General features: G+C 52.2%; 1 protein-coding gene across 2 annotated transcripts in view; it reads left to right on the top strand.

Moving 5' to 3' along the window:
- Positions 1-2,527: 2,527 nt before the first annotated feature.
- Positions 2,528-20,684, top strand: part of SLC20A1 (solute carrier family 20 member 1) — a 30,868-nt gene continuing 12,711 nt past the window's right edge. Inside the window, exons 1-2 of one of the 2 annotated variants that reach the window (XM_077262690.1) lie at positions 2,528-2,828; positions 20,037-20,655. In XM_077262690.1, the coding sequence (XP_077118805.1) occupies positions 20,307-20,655 (349 nt within the window). In that variant the 5' untranslated portion in view covers positions 2,528-2,828; positions 20,037-20,306. Of the gene's footprint in view, positions 2,829-18,297; positions 18,423-20,036; positions 20,656-20,684 lie in introns of those variants that run through there. The other variant, XM_077262691.1, reaches the window with a different exon arrangement.

Below are 20,684 nucleotides of genomic sequence, written 5' to 3' on the forward strand. Positions count from 1 at the left end.
GAATTTTAATAAAGTGCTACGTGCAAGAGGGTTATAGGAAATAGTAGGTATATACCTTTAAGGGTTGCCAAGTCCTGCGATCACGCACCCCGACGCGCATTTCGGACGATTTCCTTCGTCCCCTGACCTATGGGGGTGATGCCTCATATTACAGGGTCTGCTTATGGGAGTGCTGCCTTATACTACAGAGTCTGCCTATGTGGGTGCTGCCTTACACTACAGGGTCTGCATATGGGGTGTTGCCTTACACTACAGGGTCTGCCTATGGGGGTGTTGCCTTACACTACAGGGCCTGCCTATGGGGGTGCTGCCTTACACTACAGAGTCTGCCTATGGGGGTGCTGCCTTACACTACAGGGTCTGCCTTTGGGGGTGCTGCCTTATATTACAGGGTCTGCCTAAGGGAGTGCTGCCTTATACTACAGGGTCTGCCTATGGGGGTGCTGCCTTATATTACAGGGTCTGCCTATGGGGGTGCTGCCTAACACTACAGGGTCTGCCTATGGGGGTGCTGCCTTACACTACAGGGTCTGCCTATGGGGGTGCTCTTATACTACAGGGTCTGCCTATGGAGGTGCTGCCTTACACTTCAGGGTCTGCCTATGGGGTGCTGCCTTATACTACAGGGTCTACCTATGGGGGTGCCGCCTTACACTACAGGGTCTGCCTAAGGGGTGCCGCCTTACACTACAGGGTCTGCCTATGGGGTGATGCCTTATATTACAGGGTCTGCCTATGGGAGAGCTGCCTTACACTACAGGGTCTGCCTTTGGGGGTGCTGCCTTACACTAGAGGGTCTGCCTATGGGGGTGCTGCCTTACACTACAGGGTCTGCCTATGGGGTGCTGCCTTATACTACAGGGTCTGCCTATGGGGGTGCTGCCATACACTACAGGGTCTGCCTATGGGGGTGCTGCCTTATACTACAGGGTCTGCCTATGGGGGTGCTGCCTTACACTACAGGGTCTGCCTATGGGGGTGCTGCCTTATATTACAGGGTCTGCCTATGGGAGTGCTGCCTTATACTACAGGGTCTGCCAATGGGGGTGCTGCCTTACACTACAGGGTCTGCCTATGGGGGTGCTGCCTTACACTACAGGGTCTGCCTATGGGGTGCTGCCTTATACTACAGGGTCTGCCTATGGGGGTGCTGCCTTATACTACAGGGTCTGCCTATGGGGGTGCCGCCTTACACTACAGGGTCTGCTGCCTTATACTACAGGGTCTGTCTATGGGAGTGCTGCCTTATACTACAGGGTCGGCCTATGGGGGTGCTGCCTTATACTACAAGGTCTGACTATGGGAGTGCTGTCTTACACTGCAGAGTCTGCCTATGGGGTGCTGCCTTACACTACAAGGTCTGCCTATGGGGGTGCTGCCTTACACTACAGGGGGTCTGCCTATGGGGGTGCTGCCTTACACCACAGGGTCTGCCTATGGGGGTGCTGCATTATTATTATAGCGCCATTTATTCCATGGCGCTTTACATGTAAGGAGGAGTATACATAATAAAAACAAGTACAATAATCTTGAACAATACAAGTCACAACTGGTACAAGAGGAGAGAGGACCCTGCCCGCGGGGCCTCACAATCTACAAGGAATGGGTGAGAATACAGTAGGTGAGGGTAGAGCTGGTCGTGCAGTGGTTTGGGCGATCGGTGGTTACTGCAGGTTGTAGGCTTGTTGGAAGACGTAGGTCTTCAGGTTTTTTTTTAAGGTTTCGATGGTAGGCGAGTCTGATATGTTGTGGTAGAGAGTTCCAGAGTAGGGGTGATGTGCGTGAGAATTCTTGTATACGATTAAGGGAGGAGATAAGAGGGGAGTAGAGAAGGAGATCTTGTGAGGATCGGAGGTTGCGTGCAGGTAAGTACCGGGAGACGAGGTCACAGATGTATGGAGGAGACAGTTTGTGGTTGGCTTTGTATGTCATGGTTAGGGTTTTGTACTGGAGTCTCTGGGCAATGGGGAGCCAGTGAAGGGATTGACAGAGGAGAGAGGCCAGGGAATAGCGGGGGACAGGTGGATTAGTCGGGCAGCAGAGTTTACACTACAGGGTCTGCCTATGGGGGTGCTGCCTTACACTACAAGGTCTGCCTATGGGGGTGCTGCCTTACACTACAAGGTCTGCCTATGGGGGTGCTGCCTTATACTACAGGGTCTGCCTATGGGGGCGCCACCTTACACTACAGGGTTTGCCTATAGGGTGCTGCCTTACACTACTCAGAAGCTTCGCCCCCCCTGAACCAAAACCCTAGCTACACCTCTGCCCCTACCATGTTCAGTCCTCCCGCAGTGACTGTGCGCGGTAGTGGCCGTGACTCTGCACAATGGCAGCCGGGTGGCGCACAGTCTCGGATGTGTTGGGCACTTCTGGGGTCCGCAGCTGCGCGCTCCCCGACCGCACACATTCCTCACCCACCAAATCTCCCCTGCATACGTCACCAACGACGTCCACCACCACCCCTGCAACCCTCCAATCAGGGTTCCCTGTGGGCGTGGTCTGTCATGTGTTCCCCGTTTTCCCCGCCGGTGTTAAGTGCTCCCCGTTGTTCCCACCCCCGGTGGCCGCTTCTTCATCTCTCCTTCTGCCGCCTCTTTGCTCTGTGAGATGAGTGCAGCCGGTAATTCCCGCCTCCGACCGAGCGGTGCAGGGAGGCCGGAGCGGAATGAATGACGGCTGGGCGGGGCGCAGGCTCCTCCCCCTCTGGGATCTTATAATATTGCGCACACGAGGTCACGGCTCTTAATATGGCGCTCAGGCAGATCTGACAACCGGCTTCTCCACCGACGGCGAGGACGCGGAGCTGCAACTACCGGCACACAGTGGTGAGTGTCCACGGCTGTGGTGTACGGACAATCCGCTGACTGGTGACGATCGCTTCCGGCCGATAATAATCGGACAAGTTTAGAAATAATGATCGGGTTACCGTAATTATCGGTGGTAAAATCCCGGATAGCTGGATGTCTAATATAGGATCTGTATGTGCGATCCGCTATGTGCCGGCTGGGCTGCGGGTCACACGTGTGCGGTATTTCCACCATCCATCCTCCTGAGCGTTGTGTGCCCCCCTAATGGCGTAGCATGGTGGGCCCCCATAGTGTAGTGTGTCCCCTAATAGCGTAGCATGGTGGGCCCCCATAGTGTAGTGTGTCCCCTAATGGCGTAGCATGGTGGGCCCCCATAGTGTAGTGTGTCCCCTAATAGCGTAGCATGATGGGCCCCCATAATTATTATTATTATTATTATTATTATTTATTGTTATAGCGCCATTTATTCCATGGCGCTTTACAAGTGAGGAGGGGTATACATAATAAAAACAAGTACAATAATCTTGAACAATACAAGTCATAACTGGTACAGGAGGAGTGAGGACCCTGCCCGCGAGGGCTCACAATCTACAAGGGATGGGTGAGAATACAGTAGGTGAGGATAGAGCTGATCGTGCAGCGGTTGGTTGATCGGTGGTTACTGCAGTTATTCCCCCTAATAGCGTAGCATGGTGGGCCCTCCATAGTGTAGTGTTCCCCCTAATAGCGTAGCATGGTGGGCCCCCATAGTGTAGTGTTCCCCCTAATAGCGTAGCATGGTGGGCCCCCATAGTGTAGTGTGTCCCCTAATAGCGTAGCATGGTGGGCCTCCATAGTGTAGTGTTCCCCCTAATGGCGTAGCATGGTGGGCCCCCATAGTGTAGTGTGTCCCCTAATAGTGTAGCATGGTGGGCCCCCATAGTGTAGTGTTCCCCCTAATAGCGTAGCATGGTGGGCCCCCATAGTGTAGTGTTCCCTAATGGCGTAGCATGGTGGGCCCCCCATAGTGTAGTGTTCCCCCTAATAGCGTAGCATGGTGGGCCCCCCATAGTGTAGTGTTCCCCCTAATAGCGTAGCATGGTGGGCCCCCATAGTGTAGTGTTCCCCCTAATAGCGTAGCATGGTGGGCCCTCCATAGTGTAGTGTTCCCCCTAATAGCGTAGCATGGTGGGCCCTCCATAGTGTAGTGTTCCCCCTAATAGCGTAGCATGGTGGGCCCTCCATAGTGTAGTGTTCCCCCTAATAGCGTAGCATGGTGGGCCCCCATAGTGTAGTGTTCCCCCTAATAGCGTAGCATGGTGGGCCCCCATAGTGTAGTGTGCCCCCTAATAGCGTAGCATGGTGGGCCCCCATAGTGTAGTGTGCCCCCTAATAGCGTAGCATGGTGGGCCCCCATAGTGTAGTGTGCCCCCTAATAGCGTAGCATGGTGGGCCCCCATAGTGTAGTGTGCCCCCTAATAGCGTAGCATGGTGGGCCCTCCATAGTGTAGTGTTCCCCCTAATAGTGTAGCATGGTGGGCCCCCATAGTGTAGTGTGTCCCCTAATAGCGTAGCATGGTGGGCCCCCATAGTGTAGTGTGCCCCCTAATAGTGTAGCATGGTGGGCCCCCATAGTGTAGTGTGCCCCCTAATAGTGGAGCATGGTGGGCCACCCATAGTGTAGTGTACCCCCTAATAGCGTAGCATGGTGAGCCCCCATAGTGTAGTGTGCCCCCCTAATGTAGCATGTTGGGCCCTCCATAGTGTAGTGACCCCTAATGGTGTAGCATGGTGGGCCCCCATAGTGTACTGTGCCCCCTAATAGCGTACTGTGCCCCCTTATAGCGTAGCATGGTGGGCCCCCATAGTGTAGTGTGCCCCCCTAATAGCGTAGTATGGTTGGTTGCCCATAGTGTAGTGTGCCCCCCTAATAGCGTAGCATGGTGGGCCCCCATAGTGTAGTGTGCCCCCCTAATAGCGTAGTATGGTTGGTTGCCCATAGTGTAGTGTGCCCCCCTAATAGCGTAGCATGGTGGGCCCCCATAGTGTAGTGTGCCCCCCTAATAGTGTAGTATGGTGGGCCCCCATAGTGTAGTGTGCCCCTCTAATAGCGTAGTATGGTGGGCCCCCATAGTGTAGTGTGTCCCCTAATACCGTAGCATGGTGGGCCCCCATAGTGTAGTGTGAACCCCTAATAGCGTAGCATGGTGGGCCCCCATAGTGTAGTGTGTCCCCTAATAGCGTAGCATGGTGGGCCCCCATAGTGTAGTGTGAACCCCTAATGGCGTAGCATGGTGGGCCCTCCATAGTGTAGTGTGTCCCCTAATAGCGTAGCATGGTGGGCCCCCATAGTGTAGTGTCCCCTAATAGCGTAGCATGGTGGGCCCCCATAGTGTAGTGTGCCCCCCTAATAGCGTAGTATGGTTGGTTGCCCATAGTGTAGTGTGCCCCCCTAATAGCGTAGCATGGTGGGCCCCCATAGTGTAGTGTGCCCCCCTAATAGTGTAGTATGGTGGGCCCCCATAGTGTAGTGTGCCCCCCTAATATTGTAGTATGGTGAGTCGCCCATATTGTGGTGTGCCCCCCTAATAGCGTAGCATGTGGGCCTTCCATATTGTGATGTGCCCCCCAATAGTGGAGCATGGTGGGCCCCCCTAATAGCGTAGCATGGTGGGCCCCCATAGTGTAGTGTGCCCCCTAATAGCGGAGCATGGTGGGGCCCCCCCTTAGTGTAGTGTGCCTCCTAATAGCGGAGTGTAGTGTGCCCCCCTTAATAGCGTAGCATGGTGGGTCCCCATAGTGTAGTGTGCCCCTCTAATGGGGTAGCATGTTGGGCCCTACACAGTGCAATGACCCCTAATGGTGTAGCATGGTGGGCCCCCCATAGTGTAGTATGTTCAGTTGCGTTTACCTCTGTAGACCCTCCTCCTCCTAAGTATTGGGGTCCCAGTAGGGATTCTAGTGGTGAATATGTGTATATATATATTTGTGGCCGTTCTGTGACTGTAGCGCCCCCTGTATTTGGCGGCTGGCAGTGCCCCCTGGTGTAGGAGCCTCCCTGTGATCTGCCAGCTGTCTGTGACTGTAGCGCCCCCTGTATTTGGCAGCTGGCAGTGCCCCCTGGTGTAGGAGCCTCCCTGTGATCTGCCAGCTGTCTGTGACTGTAGCGCCCCCTGTATTTGGCGGCTGGCAGTGCCCCCTGGTGTAGGAGCCTCCCTGTGATCTGCCAGCTGCCTGTGACTGTAGCGCCCCCTGTATTTGGCGGCTGGCAGTGCCCCCTGGTGTAGGAGCCTCCCTGTGATCTGCCAGCTGCCTGTGACTGTAGCGCCCCCTGTATTTGGCGGCTGGCAGTGCCCCCTGGTGTAAGAGCCTCTCTGTGATCTGCCAGCTGCCTGTGACTGTAGCGCCCCCTATATTTGGTGGCTGGTAGTGCCCCCTGGTGTAGGAGCCTCCCTGTGATCTGCCAGCTGTCTGTGACTGTAGCGCCCCCTGTATTTGGTGGCTGGCAGTGCCCCCTGGTGTAGGAGCCTCTCTGATCTGCCAGCTGCCTGTGACTGTAGCGCCCCCTGTATTTGGCGGCTGGCAGTGCCCCCTGGTGTAGGAGCCTCTCTGTGATCTGCCAGCTGTCTGTGACTGTAGCGCCCCCTGTATTTGGTGGCTGGCACTGCCCCCTGGTGTAGGAGCCTCCCTGTGATCTGCCAGCTGTCTGTGACTGTAGCGCCCCCTGTATTTGGTGGCTGGCACTGCCCCCTGGTGTAGGAGCCTCCCTGTGATCTGCCAGCTGTCTGTTGCTGTAGCGCCCCCTGTATTTGGAGGCTGGCAGTGCCCCCTGGTGTAGGAGCCTCCCTGTGATCTGCCAGCTGTCTGTGACTGTAGCGCCCCCTGTATTTGGTTGCTGGCACTGCCCCCTGGTGTAGGAGCCTCCCTGTGATCTGCCAGCTGTCTGTGACTGTAGCGCCCCCTGTATTTGGTGGCTGGCACTGCCCCCTGGTGTAGGAGCCTCCCTGTGATCTGCCAGCTGTCTGTTGCTGTAGCGCCCCCTGTATTTGGAGGCTGGCAGTGCCCCCTGGTGTAGGAGCCTCCCTGTGATCTGCCAGCTGTCTGTGACTGTAGCGCCCCCTGTATTTGGCGGCTGGCAGTGCCCCCTGGTGTAGGAGCCTCCCTGTGATCTGCCAGCTGTCTGTTGCTGTAGCGCCCCCTGTATTTGGAGGCTGGCAGTGCCCCCTGGTGTAGGAGCCTCCCTGTGATCTGCCAGCTGTCTGTTGCTGTAGCGCCCCCTGTATTTGGAGGCTGGCAGTGCCCCCTGGTGTAGGAGCCTCCCTGTGATCTGCCAGCTGTCTGTTGCTGTAGCGCCCCCTGTATTTGGTGGCTGGCACTGCCCCCTGGTGTAGGATCCTCCCGGTCATCTGCCAGCTGTCTGTTGCTGCACACGTGGTGTCCTCCTGTGCAGGGATTACTGGAGGGGCCGCTGGGGGATGAGGTGTGGGCATGGCGTCTCCTACATGGGGCTCTTCTGGATCCCTTCTCCTGTAGTGGGATATCTGGGAGTCGCAGTGGTCGGTGACAGTAATGGGGGTCTGCTGGGCGTGTGATGGGAGCCGCGTTATCTGGAAGGCTCCTTCCTCTGACTGTAGGAAACTGATCAGCTTTGTTTCTCCTACTTGACCCCTTCCCGCTCATCTTCTGCTAGTGGGACATGAAGTTGGGCTCCCATAACGCTACTTCTAAATCTTGGGAGTGAGGGTGGGCACTGATTGTCAGAACGAGGAGCCTCTATCCCTCTAATTTACAATGGTGTGCAGACCGCTGCTCCATTCACTCTCTGGGGGGCACAACGCTGCGCTTTCTCCAGCAGCCCCAAAGAGTACGGAGCGGCGGTCGAGCATGCGCACTACTGCTCCGTCCTAGATCAGCGGGGTCTGACCATTGATCTATCCGGTGGCCAGGGATAGAACTTCTTACTACCAGAGTGCCCCTTTAACTCTGTCCATGGAAATGTCCTGTTGGCTGTGGTGTCCCCTGCACTTTGATGACCTTGGCCATGTGGTGTGATGGATTGTGCATGCCATCTGACCTGTATACTGTGCAGAGGGGGCATGCGGACCCCTCAGCTCATAGAACAAGCCCTACATTCATTGCCGGCACATCTCGGACAAGGTTGACTCTAGTGGCGGGGCTGTCTCTGTACCCCGCATTGTGACTGTCGGGAGGTCCCGATCTGGCTCCCGTGAGCTCACGGTGGCAGAAGCTGGGTGGTGGCCCCCGGGCGCAGCGTCGTCTCCGGGCCCCCCGGGCGCAGCGTCGTCTCCGGGCCCCCCGGGCGCAGCGTCGTCTCCGGGCCCCCCGGGCGCAGCGTCGTCTCCGGGCCCCCCGGGCGCAGCGTCGTCTCCGGGCCCCCCGGGCGCAGCGTCGTCTCCGGGCCCCCCGGGCGCAGCGTCGTCTCCGGGCCCCCCGGGCGCAGCGTCGTCTCCGGGCCCCCCGATGATGCCCATTAGACTCCCCACCTGGATATTAAGGATCGGCCATTGCTAATAACGGGTTTTGGTGACTAGACACATTATCAGTCTGATAGCGGTGGGTATTTCATCGTTCCTCCTCGTCATTGAACGGTTATATTTTAACCAGTAGCTTGTGACTTGGAAACCTGTCGGCCGTTAACCCCTGCTGCTCCAAAGGTAGACGCAACGATCTGCAATTCTCCGTAACGGTCGATGTTCCGTAGTTGTTGCAATCTGTCAAATTTACCCAATTGATGGGAAAAGACAAAGGGAAGGGTTCTCTGTACAATCACAGGGCACGATGCGGTCTGCCCCAAAAGAGCCAACCTTCCCTCCTGATCCCTAATTGTCGATCCACTGAATTAAACATCCCAAAAGGCAACTAAATAGATCTAAATGGATCTGCTGGGGGGGCTCCAGAGTCCCCTGGGTGAGTCACTGGAGTCTGTAATTTGCCTTGCATGTCTCTGCAGGAAGCTGCGCAGCCAAGTTCAGCAATTTCCTCTGCTGGGTCATGGATGTGACCGGCCAGCGCCCCTGTCCCTCTGCAGCAGACTCTCCCTTTACTGAAGGGCACTTTCCCCATCCTGCGATGCACACAGAGCTGTGATGAATTAGCGCTGTGCTGCCCCCTTTGTCTTGAGTCACATGGTCTTGGCCTTGGGAGAGGCACCTAGTGATCAGTATGGGAGGGGGCGCCGCTTGTGAGTAATGGGGCATCCAGACTCAGCCGGCTGCTGCTGCTTTGTGCAATGGAGGAGGGATTCTGCAATGGAGGAAATGTCGTCAGCAGCAGTGAGTCAGCCTCTCCGAGTCCACCCTGCAGCACACGGTGTCTGCGATGCATGCCGAGGTCTGCGTGGTGCAACACGACACATGCCAATCCCCTGCTCGTACATGCACGGCCATGCAGAGGGGCAGTCGTCCATCCGTAGCCGCACCTAGGTCGCTCGTGTGCGCTGCTGCCAACATGCATGCTGTGGTATTCCAGGTCCCAATCGCCTACACATGTTGGCATTCTGTGCCCATCGTCTGGCGTCCCGCACAGCTACATAGTGTGAACCTGACCTGAAAAGCCACTGATCAGCCCCATTGAATGATAATGTCCGTATAGAGGGGGCCCCTGCTTAGTATAATCAAGTCTCACTGCTCTGGTTGGTAAGGGCCCCATAACTCGCTACGTTCACATGATCAGATTTTCGGCCCAAGTGCTGTCCGAACCTTTACTACACTCGGACCCATGTTATTAACCTCACCCCACTCCAAAAGCCTCTCCTACCCCTGGTATGAGGGGAAAGGGGGGGGGGGGGAAGGGGTATTGTGCACTAATCTTTCCTATTTCATGTCTCCTATTTGTCTGGGTGTGCAAAAAAAAATCAAAAATTGGACCCCATACTGTATAACATGAATGTCACCGACTCTTTGTTACTAGAAGACATTAGGTGGGGTCACAAATGGTGCTGAAACCTCTTCCTAAAAGTCACATTGACTTGAAATGGATTCCTGATTCCCTGCTATACTGTTAATTGGCCGTGCTGCTAAACTTGTGAGCACTAACAATAGGCGGGCAGCTGCGACATCTAGGTTGGGTGGGCTACACAGCAAAGTGAAACCCACTCAACACAAGTTCAGACAAGTCACGTGTCCAAAAAAACCAAAACATTCGTACAACTTGCTGTCGCACAACTATTTTAAAGCTGACCACTGCTCCATTTATTCTGTGGGTGGCTGCCGAGCGCTGCACTCGCCTGCCACTCTCCTGTTAGGGTTATTATTATTATTATTATTATTTATTGTTATAGCGCCATTTATTCCATGGCGCTTTACAAGTGAGGAGGGGTATACATAATAAAAACAAGTACAATAATCTTGAACAATACAAGTCATAACTGGTACAGGAGGAGTGAGGACCCTGCCCGCGAGGGCTCACAATCTACAAGGGATGGGTGAGGATACAGTAGGTGAGGATAGAGCTGATCGTGCAGCGGTTGGTTGATCGGTGGTTACTGCAGGTTGTAGGCTTGTCGGAAGAGGTGGGTCTTCAGGTTCTTTTTGAAGGTTTCGATGGTGGGCGAGAGTCTGATGTGTTGTGGTAGAGGGTTCCAGAGTAGGGGTGATACGCGAGAGAAATCTTGTATACGATTGTGGGAAGAGGAGATAAGAGGGGAGTAGAGAAGGAGATCTTGTGAGGATCGGAGGTTGCGTGTAGGAAAGTACCGGGAGATGAGGTCACAGATGTAAGGAGGAGACAGGTTGTGGATGGCTTTGTACGTCATGGTTAGGGTTTTGTACTGGAGTCTCTGGGCAATGGGGAGCCAGTGAAGGGATTGACAGAGGGGAGAGGCCGGAGAATAGTGGGGGGACAGGTGGATTAGTCGGGCAGCAGAGTTTAGAATAGATTGGAGGGGTGCGAGAGTGTTTGAGGGGAGGCCACAGAGCAGGAGGTTGCAGTAGTCAAGACGGGAGATGATGAGGGCATGGACTAGGGTTTTTGCAGATTCTTGGTTGAGGAATGAACGGATTCGTGCAATATTTTTGAGTTGAAGTCGGCAGGAAGTGGAAAGGGCTTGGATATGTGGTTTGAAGGAGAGATCAGCGTCAAGGATAACCCCGAGGCAGCGAGCTTGTGGGACTGGGGAGAGTGGGCAGCCATTTACTGTAATGGATAGGTTCGTTGGGGGGGTCACGTGAGATGGGGGAAAGATGATGAATTCTGTTTTGTCCATGTTAAGTTTCAGGAATTTAGCGGAGAAGAAGGATGAAATAGTGGACAGACATTGAGGGATTCTGGTTAGTAGGGAGGTGATATCTGGTCCAGAGATGTAGATCTGTGTGTCATCAGCATAGAGGTGATACTGAAAGCCATGAGATTCTATGAGCTGTCCCAGGCCAAAGGTGTAAATGGAGAAGAGCAGGGGCCCAAGGACTGAACCTTGTGGGACTCCGACAGAGAGGGGGCGAGGTGAGGGGGTGGTGTGTGAGTGGGAGACGCTGAATGTCCGGTCTGTTAGGTATGATGAGATCCAGGATAGGGCCAAGTCTGTGATGCCAAGGGATGAGAGGGTCTGTAATAATAGGGAATGGTCCACTGTGTCAAAGGCAGCCGACAGGTCGAGGAGGAGGAGAACAGAGTAGTGTCGCTTGCTCTTGGCGGTTAAAAGGTCAGTGGTGACCTTAGTTAGGGCAGTTTCAGTGGAATGGTGTGACCGGAAGCCAGATTGTAAGCGGTCAAAGAGGGAGCAAGAAGAGAGATGGGAGGACAGTTCAAGGTAGACGTGTTGTTCCAGTAGTTTTGAGGCATAGGGGAGAAGTGATATAGGGCGATAGCTAGATACAGAGGATGGGTCAAGAGAGGGCTTTTTGAGGATAGGTGTGATGGAGGCATGTTTAAAGCTTGAGGGGAAAACACCATTTGTTAGTGATAAGTTGAAGAGATGGGTTAGGGTTGGGATGAAGATTGTGGTGAGGTTTGGGATGAGGTGGGTTGGGAGCGGGTCAAGTGCACAGGTGGTGAGATGCGATCTTGAGAGTAGAGTGGCGAGTTGATCTTCTGTAATGGTGGAGTAGTTGGTTTTGGAGGTGGAGGGTAGGGAAGTTGGGAGGAAGGGCTCTGGGGCTTGTTGACCAAAACTGTCTCTGATGTTATCAATCTTCTGCTTGAAGAATGAGGCAAAGTCTTCAGCAGAGATAAGTGAGGAGGGAGGAGGTGCTGGGGGACGGAGGAGAGAATTGAAGGTGTTGAATAACTGTTTAGGGTTGTGAGACAGGGAGGATATGAGAGATGAGAAGTAGGTTTGTTTAGCTGTGGCGAGTGCGGTCTTGAAAGTAGTGAGGGACTGTTTGAGTGCGATTAAGTGGTCGTTGGAGTGGGATCTTTTCCATCTGCGCTCAGCAGCCCTGGAAGCTTGCCTCAGTTCTTTGGTCAGGCTGGTGTGCCAGGGCTGTCTGTTGATTTTGCGAGCTTTGGTATGTGTAAGTGGGGCAGCAGATTCCAAAGCTACAGCTATTGTGGTGTTATATAGAGCGGCAGCGTCATCCGCATTGTGTATGGAACTTATGTCTGTGAGAGGGAGGAGGGATTCAGAGAATGAATGTAGGTCAAGATGTTTAAGATTTCTGCGAGGGTGTGAAAGTTTGTGGGGTGGGGACTCCAGACATGGAGTGGAGAGAGATGAGAATGTGAGAAGGTTGTGGTCAGAGAGAGGAAGAGGTGAGTTAGAGAGGTTAGATAGGGAGCAGAGGCGGGTGAAGATGAGGTCCAGTGTGTGACCATCTTTGTGAGTGGCTGCAGAAGACCATTGAGTGAGGCCGAAGGAGGAAGAGAGAGATAGAAGTTTAGTGGCAGCTGAGAGGGAAGTGTCAATGGGGATGTTGAAATCGCCCATGATGATAGTGGGGATGTCTGCAGAAAGGAAATGAAGTAGCCAGGTGGTGAAGTGGTCAAAGAAGGTGGTGGCTGGCCCTGGGGGGCGGTAAATGACAGCCAGTTGGAGGTTGGAGGGGGAGTAGATGCGCACAGAGTGCACCTCAAAGGAAGGGAGGGTAACAGAGGGTGGCAGTGGGATTGGGGTGAAGGAGCAGTTATCTGACAGGAGAAAACCAACTCCTCCACCATGCTTGCTGCTGGGGCGGGGTGTGTGAGAAAGGTGGAAGCCACCGTAAGAGAGTGCAGCAGGGGAGGCCGTGTCAGAAGGGGTGAGCCAGGTTTCGGTGATGGCGAGGAAGGAAAGTTTGGTAGTAACAAAAAGATCATGGATGTAGGAAAGCTTGTTACAGACAGAGCGAGCGTTCCACAGAGCTCCTGTTAGTGGGACTGGGGAAGCGGGGGCTGGGCGAATGGGTATAAGGTTAGAGAGGTTACGGAAGTTTGTGATGGAGCGTGGATGGGAGGTAGAAATGACTGTGGTAATATGGTGAGGAGGACCAGGATTTGGAGAGATATCACCAGCAGTGAGAAGGAGCAGAGATAGTGTTAGCAGGTGGGAGCAGGAGAGAGCATGAGGGGGCTGCCTGTGCTTTGAGACAGAGGATTGTATGTTAAGGAACAGTTCTGAGGAGGAGGTGAGATGGATGGGGAGGATTGAAGAGGAGATGAACAGTTCCTTACTTGGTGTGGGGATTGGGGGAGGTTGCAGAAAGTGAAAGATTATAGGGGTAAAAGTGACAACAAACAGAAACATTGTTTGCAGTGACAGGCCAGTTCCCTTCAGGTTCAATTCAGGTTTTAATTCTAATGTAATCCACACTTTTAGAACACACTTAATTCTAATGTAATCCACACTTTTAGAACACACTTCTAGAAATCACACTGCAGACTAAAGTCATGCAGACTTGTGCTATGCAATATATGGAAAACTAAGTGCGGTCAGGTGTGGAGCAGAGAGGAGTGGTCTCTGCTCATCTTGGTCAGAGAATTAAGGGTCGACCAGATGCATACAATCAAGACTAAGTAAACAAGGTCATAAATATCACAGAGTAAGTTGGGGGTTAGCTGAAAGGCATACCATCACAATGCTAGGAGCAGGGGAAAGTCTATGCGCAAAGCTGGGTGATGTATTATGTGCGCTTCATAGGAGAGCTGGATGAACATACCATCACAATGCTAGGAGCAGGGGAAAGTCTATGCGCAAAGCTGGGTGATGTATTATGTGCGCTTCATGGGAGAGCTGGATGAACATACCATCACAATGCTAGGAGCAGGGGAAAGTCTATGCGCAAAGCTGGGTGATGTATTATGTGCGCTTCATAGGAGAGCTGGATGAACATACCATCACAATGCTAGGAGCAGGGGAAAGTCTATGCGCAAAGCTGGGTGATGTATTATGTGCGCTTCATAGGAGAGCTGGATGAACATACCATCACAATGCTAGGAGCAGGGGAAAGTCTATGCGCAAAGCTGGGTGATGTATTATGTGCGCTTCATAGGAGAGCTGGATGAACATACCATCACAATGCTAGGAGCAGGGGAAAGTCTATGCGCAAAGCTGGGTGATGTATTATGTGCGCTTCATAGGAGAGCTGGATGAACATACCATCACAATGCTAGGAGCAGGGGAAAGTCTATGCGCAAAGCTGGGTGATGTATTATGTGCGCTTCATAGGAGAGCTGGATGAACATACCATCACAATGCTAGGAGCAGGGGAAAGTCTATGCGCAAAGCTGGGTGATGTATTATGTGCGCTTCATAGGAGAGCTGGATGAACATACCTGTTGGAAGAATAGAGTTAGCCTTTACTCCCATTACAAAATGGAGCAGCAGATCAGATGCCCGCCACTTCATATGGTAATTGGGGTAAAATATATTTTCTACCTGGTGGGGGTCCCAGTGATCCGACCCCACTGATCGCGAAGTCATCATCTGTCCTTTGGATAGGTAATGACTTGCTTTCGTTAGACGAGCCGCAGACTTGTATAGAAGTCTATGGCAAGTGAGTCACGTGCAACTTGCAAACCGCCCTCACCCCCCAAAAAAATGCCCTTAATATAAAAGCAATGTAGAACCTTTGTGACTGTCGCAGCTGTGGTAAGCCCCAGTGTGTTGTCACCATTTCTATAGCCCTAGTCTTGGGAGCGCTGGGTGACTCCCGGCTTTAATAGAGCAGTAGATGCTTGGCGTTAACATTTCGGTAGGTGTCTGGGATAAAGACCTATCCATAGAGGGGCGGTCACTGACCGTCTGTACCCTACACAGGACCTGCCCGGCTTTTGGTTGCATAACACCGGCTGAGGTTGCCAGAATCTTGTGTTGATTTCTGATCTGTGACTATGGCAGAAATAATCCTCATAAATGTCGCTTTTCTCATCTTGGCAGAGATGTGCCACCTTTATTGCCCTTATGACTCTAGATTGGCAGGGACGGGTTCAGCACAAGTTAATTATGTTTATTACATAGTGTAGGGCGGACTTGGCTGGTGCCACACCAGTAATGACGGCTGTCAGATGCCAGGAGCTATGTTGTTTGTGGAGATTTTGCAACAATGTGGCACATGTTTATTGGAAGTAGGACTTTGACTCTAGGAAAGGGGAACTGTTACTTGTGGAACGGAACATCCTGATCACAGCCCGGACCATGCAGATCTGAGGGGCTGGGGTTTTGGAAAGTCTCCTTGGCTACCCAATGTCATCACAGGAGCGCCCGTGTGCCAATTCACTGATGGGCAGTAACCGTGCTGCCTCCATCATCGGGATTTGGACTCCTCTTTAAAAGGACTGTCAGCACAGAATGACTGTTCAAACCAAGCACAGGCGCTCCGGGCACCATGGCGGGGACAAACATTTAAGTGCAACTTCCCCTCCCTGCTTGTTTTCAATCTATACCTTTTTCTGGCTCTATCAAATCACAGCTGTCAATCAAAATAGGGGGACTGGGGCTGGTCGGAGGGTGTAAATGCATGAGGCGGGATATTCTGTGCGCTGTATACGTCTGCACTTAGTGGCGGTGACCCCCATAGATGAAAATGAGGCAACATGTAGTGGGGGCGGTGACCCCCATAGATGAAAATGAGGCAACATGTAGTGGTAAAAAAAAACAAGACTTTGACCAGTTTTGTTAATTTGTCACATCGGGCGCTCTTCTCTGACAAAATTGTCATTGATTATCCTGATTTGTCTGCCCCCCCATAATGGAGGTGTGAAGCCGTATTGTGTGAGCGTGTACAGTGCATGGATCTTGTGGGTATTTTCGGTAACTCCTCTAGACGCAGAGTCTGCACCTCCCCACAGGGCTGAGGTGGAAATCCAGGGAGGTGGGCTCGTCTGAACCAGTAAGGGCAAGTTAGGGGAGACAAAAAGGACTTTGTTATAAAAAGGGGGAAAAAAGTGTATACAGCAGTAATGGGCGGGTGACACACATCCCACGTATAGATGACTCTTCAGCAGATGAGTTTGGCACGTGTGCAGGCGGTCTTCACATATGTCCTACTGAGACTTATAAATGTATGGACAGCTCTGGCGAAAACTACGAGACCACTGCAAAATGTTCAGTTTCTGAGTTTTCTCTTTATAGGCATATTTTTGATTAAATGTAAATTGTTCTTTTAGTCTATAAACTTCTGACAACTTCTGTCTCTGAATTTCCAAGCAATACATTTTTTATTTTCTGACAAAGAAACCGTGCTTTCAGACCTCAAATAATGCAAAGAAAACAAGTTCGCAATCATTTAGAAACAACAATACTAATGTTTTAACTCAGGAAGAGTTCAGAAATCAATATTTTGTGGAATAACCATGATTTTAAATCACAGCTTCCATGCGTCTTGGCATGCTTTCCACCAGTCTTTCACACTGCTTCTGGGGCAATAATGTAAGCAGTTCTTCTGTGTTTGATGACTTGTGACTTTCCATCTTCCTCTTGATTACATTCCAGAGGTTTCCAATGGGGTTCAGGTCTGGAGATTGGGCTGCCCATGACAGGGTTTTGATGTGGTGGTCTCTTAATTTTTGCCAGAGCTGTATATATCTCCATTGATGAGCACATCATACAGGAGGCAGATCTTTGCCAGCTGGTGGAAAGTTATGGGGGTTTATGTGGGACCTACAGATTTTGGGAGGTGATTAACTGGTGTATATATAGCTGGGGGGGAGAGTGTACGTGGTATTTGGGATGTGAGGGGGGAGCGTATGTGGTATTCGGGATGTGAGGGGGGAGCGTATGTGGTATTCGGGATGTGAGGGGGGAGCGTACGTGGTATTTGGGATGTGAGGGGGGAGCGTGTACGTGGTATTTGGGATGTGAGGGGGGAGTGTACGTGGTATTTGGGAGGTGAGGGGGGGAGTGTATGTGGTATTTGGGAGGTGAGGGGGGGGGGAGTGTACGTGGTATTTGGGAGGTGAGGGGGGAGCGTTCGTGGTATTTGGGAGGTGAGGGGGGAGCGTTCGTGGTATTTGGGATGTGAGGTGGAAGAGTGTACGTGGTATTTGGGAGGTGAGGTGGAAGAGTGTACGTTAGTGATGGGTAGCTCCTGAATGAGCCGGCTCAAAGAGCCGGCTCTTTATAGTGAACCATATGAGTCGGCTCCTGGCAAGGAGCCATATAAATTTTAAACGGCTCCTTGCCAGTTCCACAGACAGTCACTGATCCTATTTAGCCACAACCCCAAAGCGGAGACTGACAATGCATCCTCCTGCCCGTTGCGGCCACCTGCTGCATGCATGCAGTACTCACAGCCTAGCCTCCCCCATTGCCCTCAAGCCTGCCTGCCCATTCACATTAAAGTTCACAAAAACAAACTGTACTCTATGTGACAGACTGTTGGAATTAGTGTATGTGTCAATTCTTAAAGTTGCTATCACATCTTGAGACCATCAATTCCGCCCAGTGTGAACATGGCCTAAAATGTGTCACTGTAAGGCTACGTGCAAAGTCGTATTCTGTTGCTGATTTGCAGGTTGATTTTGTGTTTGTTACTTTTTACAGCAAATAATATAAAATCTGGTTATTCTGGAAATTATACTCTTTTATGTCATAAATGGCCATGTGTGAAGATTTTTGCTAAAATGATGGATTAAAACATTCCAGAATTTGGCTGTAAATTAAAATGCAAAGGTAAAAAATGAAGAGCCATTTTGGGAGCCAAAAGAACCGGTTCTTTTTGGTGAGCCGATCCAAAAGAGTCGGCTCACCCAAAAATCGCATTTTACCCATCACTAGTGTACGTGGTATTTGGGAGGTGAGGGGGGAGCGTTCGTGGTATTTGGGAGGTGAGGGGGGAGTGTACGTGTTATATTCACTGCCCCACTTATTATATACCCATGTACAGAGCTGTGTGCTGATACTTGTAGATGGGATAACCAGATGAAGTAAAACCTATTATTGCAGGGGCTGAGGAGTGAGGTAATGGCGGCAGGCTGCCCTGAGGTGTGCCGTTGGGGCATATTGTATTGGCATATGCCGTGTATACTGCCGGTGTGGCGGTGCTGAGGGTGTACACAGCGGGCACGGTTATGTATAGGCGGCGGATGTATACACTAGATGGCCGCGCTCAGTCGCCTCCCTCTCCTCCTCCGCCATCACTGGCTTGTTTGAACTCCCTCGGTTTGGCGCCCAGCTGTCTCCTCCTCCTTCACTTTAGCGCCTTTGTGCAAAATCGAGCGGGAATTGACAGCGGGAGACACGGCGGCACCTCCGGGTCCTCGGTAAGGAGCTCCGTGCTGTGCGGCGTGTGGCGGGAGGTCGTGGGTGCGGAGTGTGCGTGTGGCTGACTGAGCCGGTGACACGGGAGGCGGGGAGTCGTATGCTGAGCTTTGTAGTGCGCCGGCGGTAACTTGCACACCTCGGGGTTTGGCGGCTGTGGGTCTCTGGGAGGTGGTGCCCAGGATGTGCCCTCTCTGCCGGCTAGTAGACGTCCTCGCCTCCATTTTACTATGGGCTCCAGGTGCGGAGACTTAGTTCTACACTACACAGTTCAGACCAGGTGTACAACCTGTGGTTCCAGAACTACAACTCCCAGCCTGCCCTGACGGCTCGGACTAGGTGTTGTACCCTAGAACAGCCCTATAGGTGCCATGTGGGCTCCTGCCCTGCTGACTGACTGAGCGCGGCCTTAGAGGGGGATTGCGGCCCTATAACATGTACACTTTCCGTGCTCCCCTCCATACACCCGCTGCATGATGTAATGTCATGTAACGGGAATGGGTTAAATTAGATTTGCATTTAAAGGTGATTAGTCTCCATTTAAGACCCTTGCTGGGAGCTGTGGTGCCCCCTCATGTCCTGAACCGATGGCATGTGACCGCTGTCTTCAGGCATGTACCCGGTGGTCTGGCTTGGTGAAATGTATGGGGGGCTACAGAGGAGACTATTGCAGTGTTGGTCACTCGGCGGTGGGCCGTGGGACACAACTGCTGATGGAATTCAGAGATTAGAGTAAATCTGGCAGGTTCTTCACAGGTGTAGAGCGGCCATGGTTATGGAGGCGTATAGGTAACCTGTGACCATCCGGTGACTGACATCCTTAGATCCGTCACTAACTACAGTGAGTGCCAATGGGCAGCTCTGCTAGGTGTGCCAGTGACGGGCAGGGATGGGGTCGGTGGTTGGGAGGGAGGACGGTGCCCGGCGATGCCCCACATGCAGCCCTAGTGTTCATAGTTGAGTTGTGCTTGCCATGTCTGTGCATACACCCATGTCACCCCATAGGTGCCTGTACACCGAGGGGACATGCCCTTTTGGCGTCTGTTGGGGTATACGCGACAGTGCAGACCTGCGGCCAGGCTGGAGATCGCGCTCCGTACTTGGACAGTATTTCGCGGCCATCTGATTCTTGCCCGTTTTGCAGTAAGGATTTGCTCGTCAGATTCTGCCTCTTCTCACTATGTAGTAACATCTACCCACAGTGCACAGGGGCTGCCTTGCGAGATGTGCCCCCCATGGGCGCCCATCCTGGCATCTCCAGTCTTGGCACATACTTGCTTGTCATTTATGATATTGTTTAATTACAGGATGTTCTAATTTCCCCCCATGAAGGGCTGAACCTCATTCAGTTGCCTGTTTTTTGTCAAATTGGGGTCATTGGCTTTTTTTTATAGCCCCAATCCACCTATTCATCCACTTCAGTCATTTCCTATACCTAATATGGCCCTGAGTGGAGCCAAAATGGAGCACACGCCTATCATTGCCATGCCAAGCGAAAGCCCAAATGCCCATAAAAAGGGCCATGCGTGTGATCCGGCCTCATTTCAGTGCTTTGGCTGGCACTTGCCGCACACCTAGTCTGTCCGGTCTTTAATGCCTTCCTCCTCGTCTTACAGAATGAAGAGTCTGCCTGATTCCTTGTCTTCTGCACCATGGAAGTTTCTTCACCTCTAACCCACCAGAGCCAAAGGAACTGTAAAAAGCCAATTTCTATACAGAGCAAATAGCAAAGACTTTAGACCGAGACTCTCGGCCCTTTATCAGTTTACTGCATATTTAATTTTTATAGTAATTTATTGAATTATTTTCATACCTCGTATTTTTTTGTTTACATAGTATTTTATTTTTTTAATCTATTTCCACATTGAGCCAAAAAAAAAATAATCATGGAATCAACAACTGTTTTCAGCGACGTAACTAGTACCCCCGGCCTCCTCCTCGACGGGAGTCCCATGTCCGCCTTCCTCTGGTTGCTGATAGTGGGTTTTATCATAGCCTTTGTGCTCGCTTTCTCGGTCGGTGCCAACGATGTAGCAAACTCCTTTGGCACGGCTGTGGGCTCTGGTGTGGTGACGTTAAGACAAGCTTGCATCCTGGCATCCATCTTTGAAACCGTCGGATCCGTTCTCTTGGGCGCTAAAGTGAGTGAAACAATTCGGAAAGGACTAATCGACGTCACGATGTACAACTCTACCCAGGAGCTGCTAATGGCCGGTTCCATCAGTTCCATGTTTGGTAAGTATGAATGGCTATGTAAGGGGTCT

The sequence above is a fragment of the Ranitomeya variabilis genome, chromosome 5 (assembly GCF_051348905.1).
Source record: "Ranitomeya variabilis isolate aRanVar5 chromosome 5, aRanVar5.hap1, whole genome shotgun sequence".
NCBI classification, from domain to species: Eukaryota; Metazoa; Chordata; class Amphibia; order Anura; family Dendrobatidae; genus Ranitomeya; species Ranitomeya variabilis.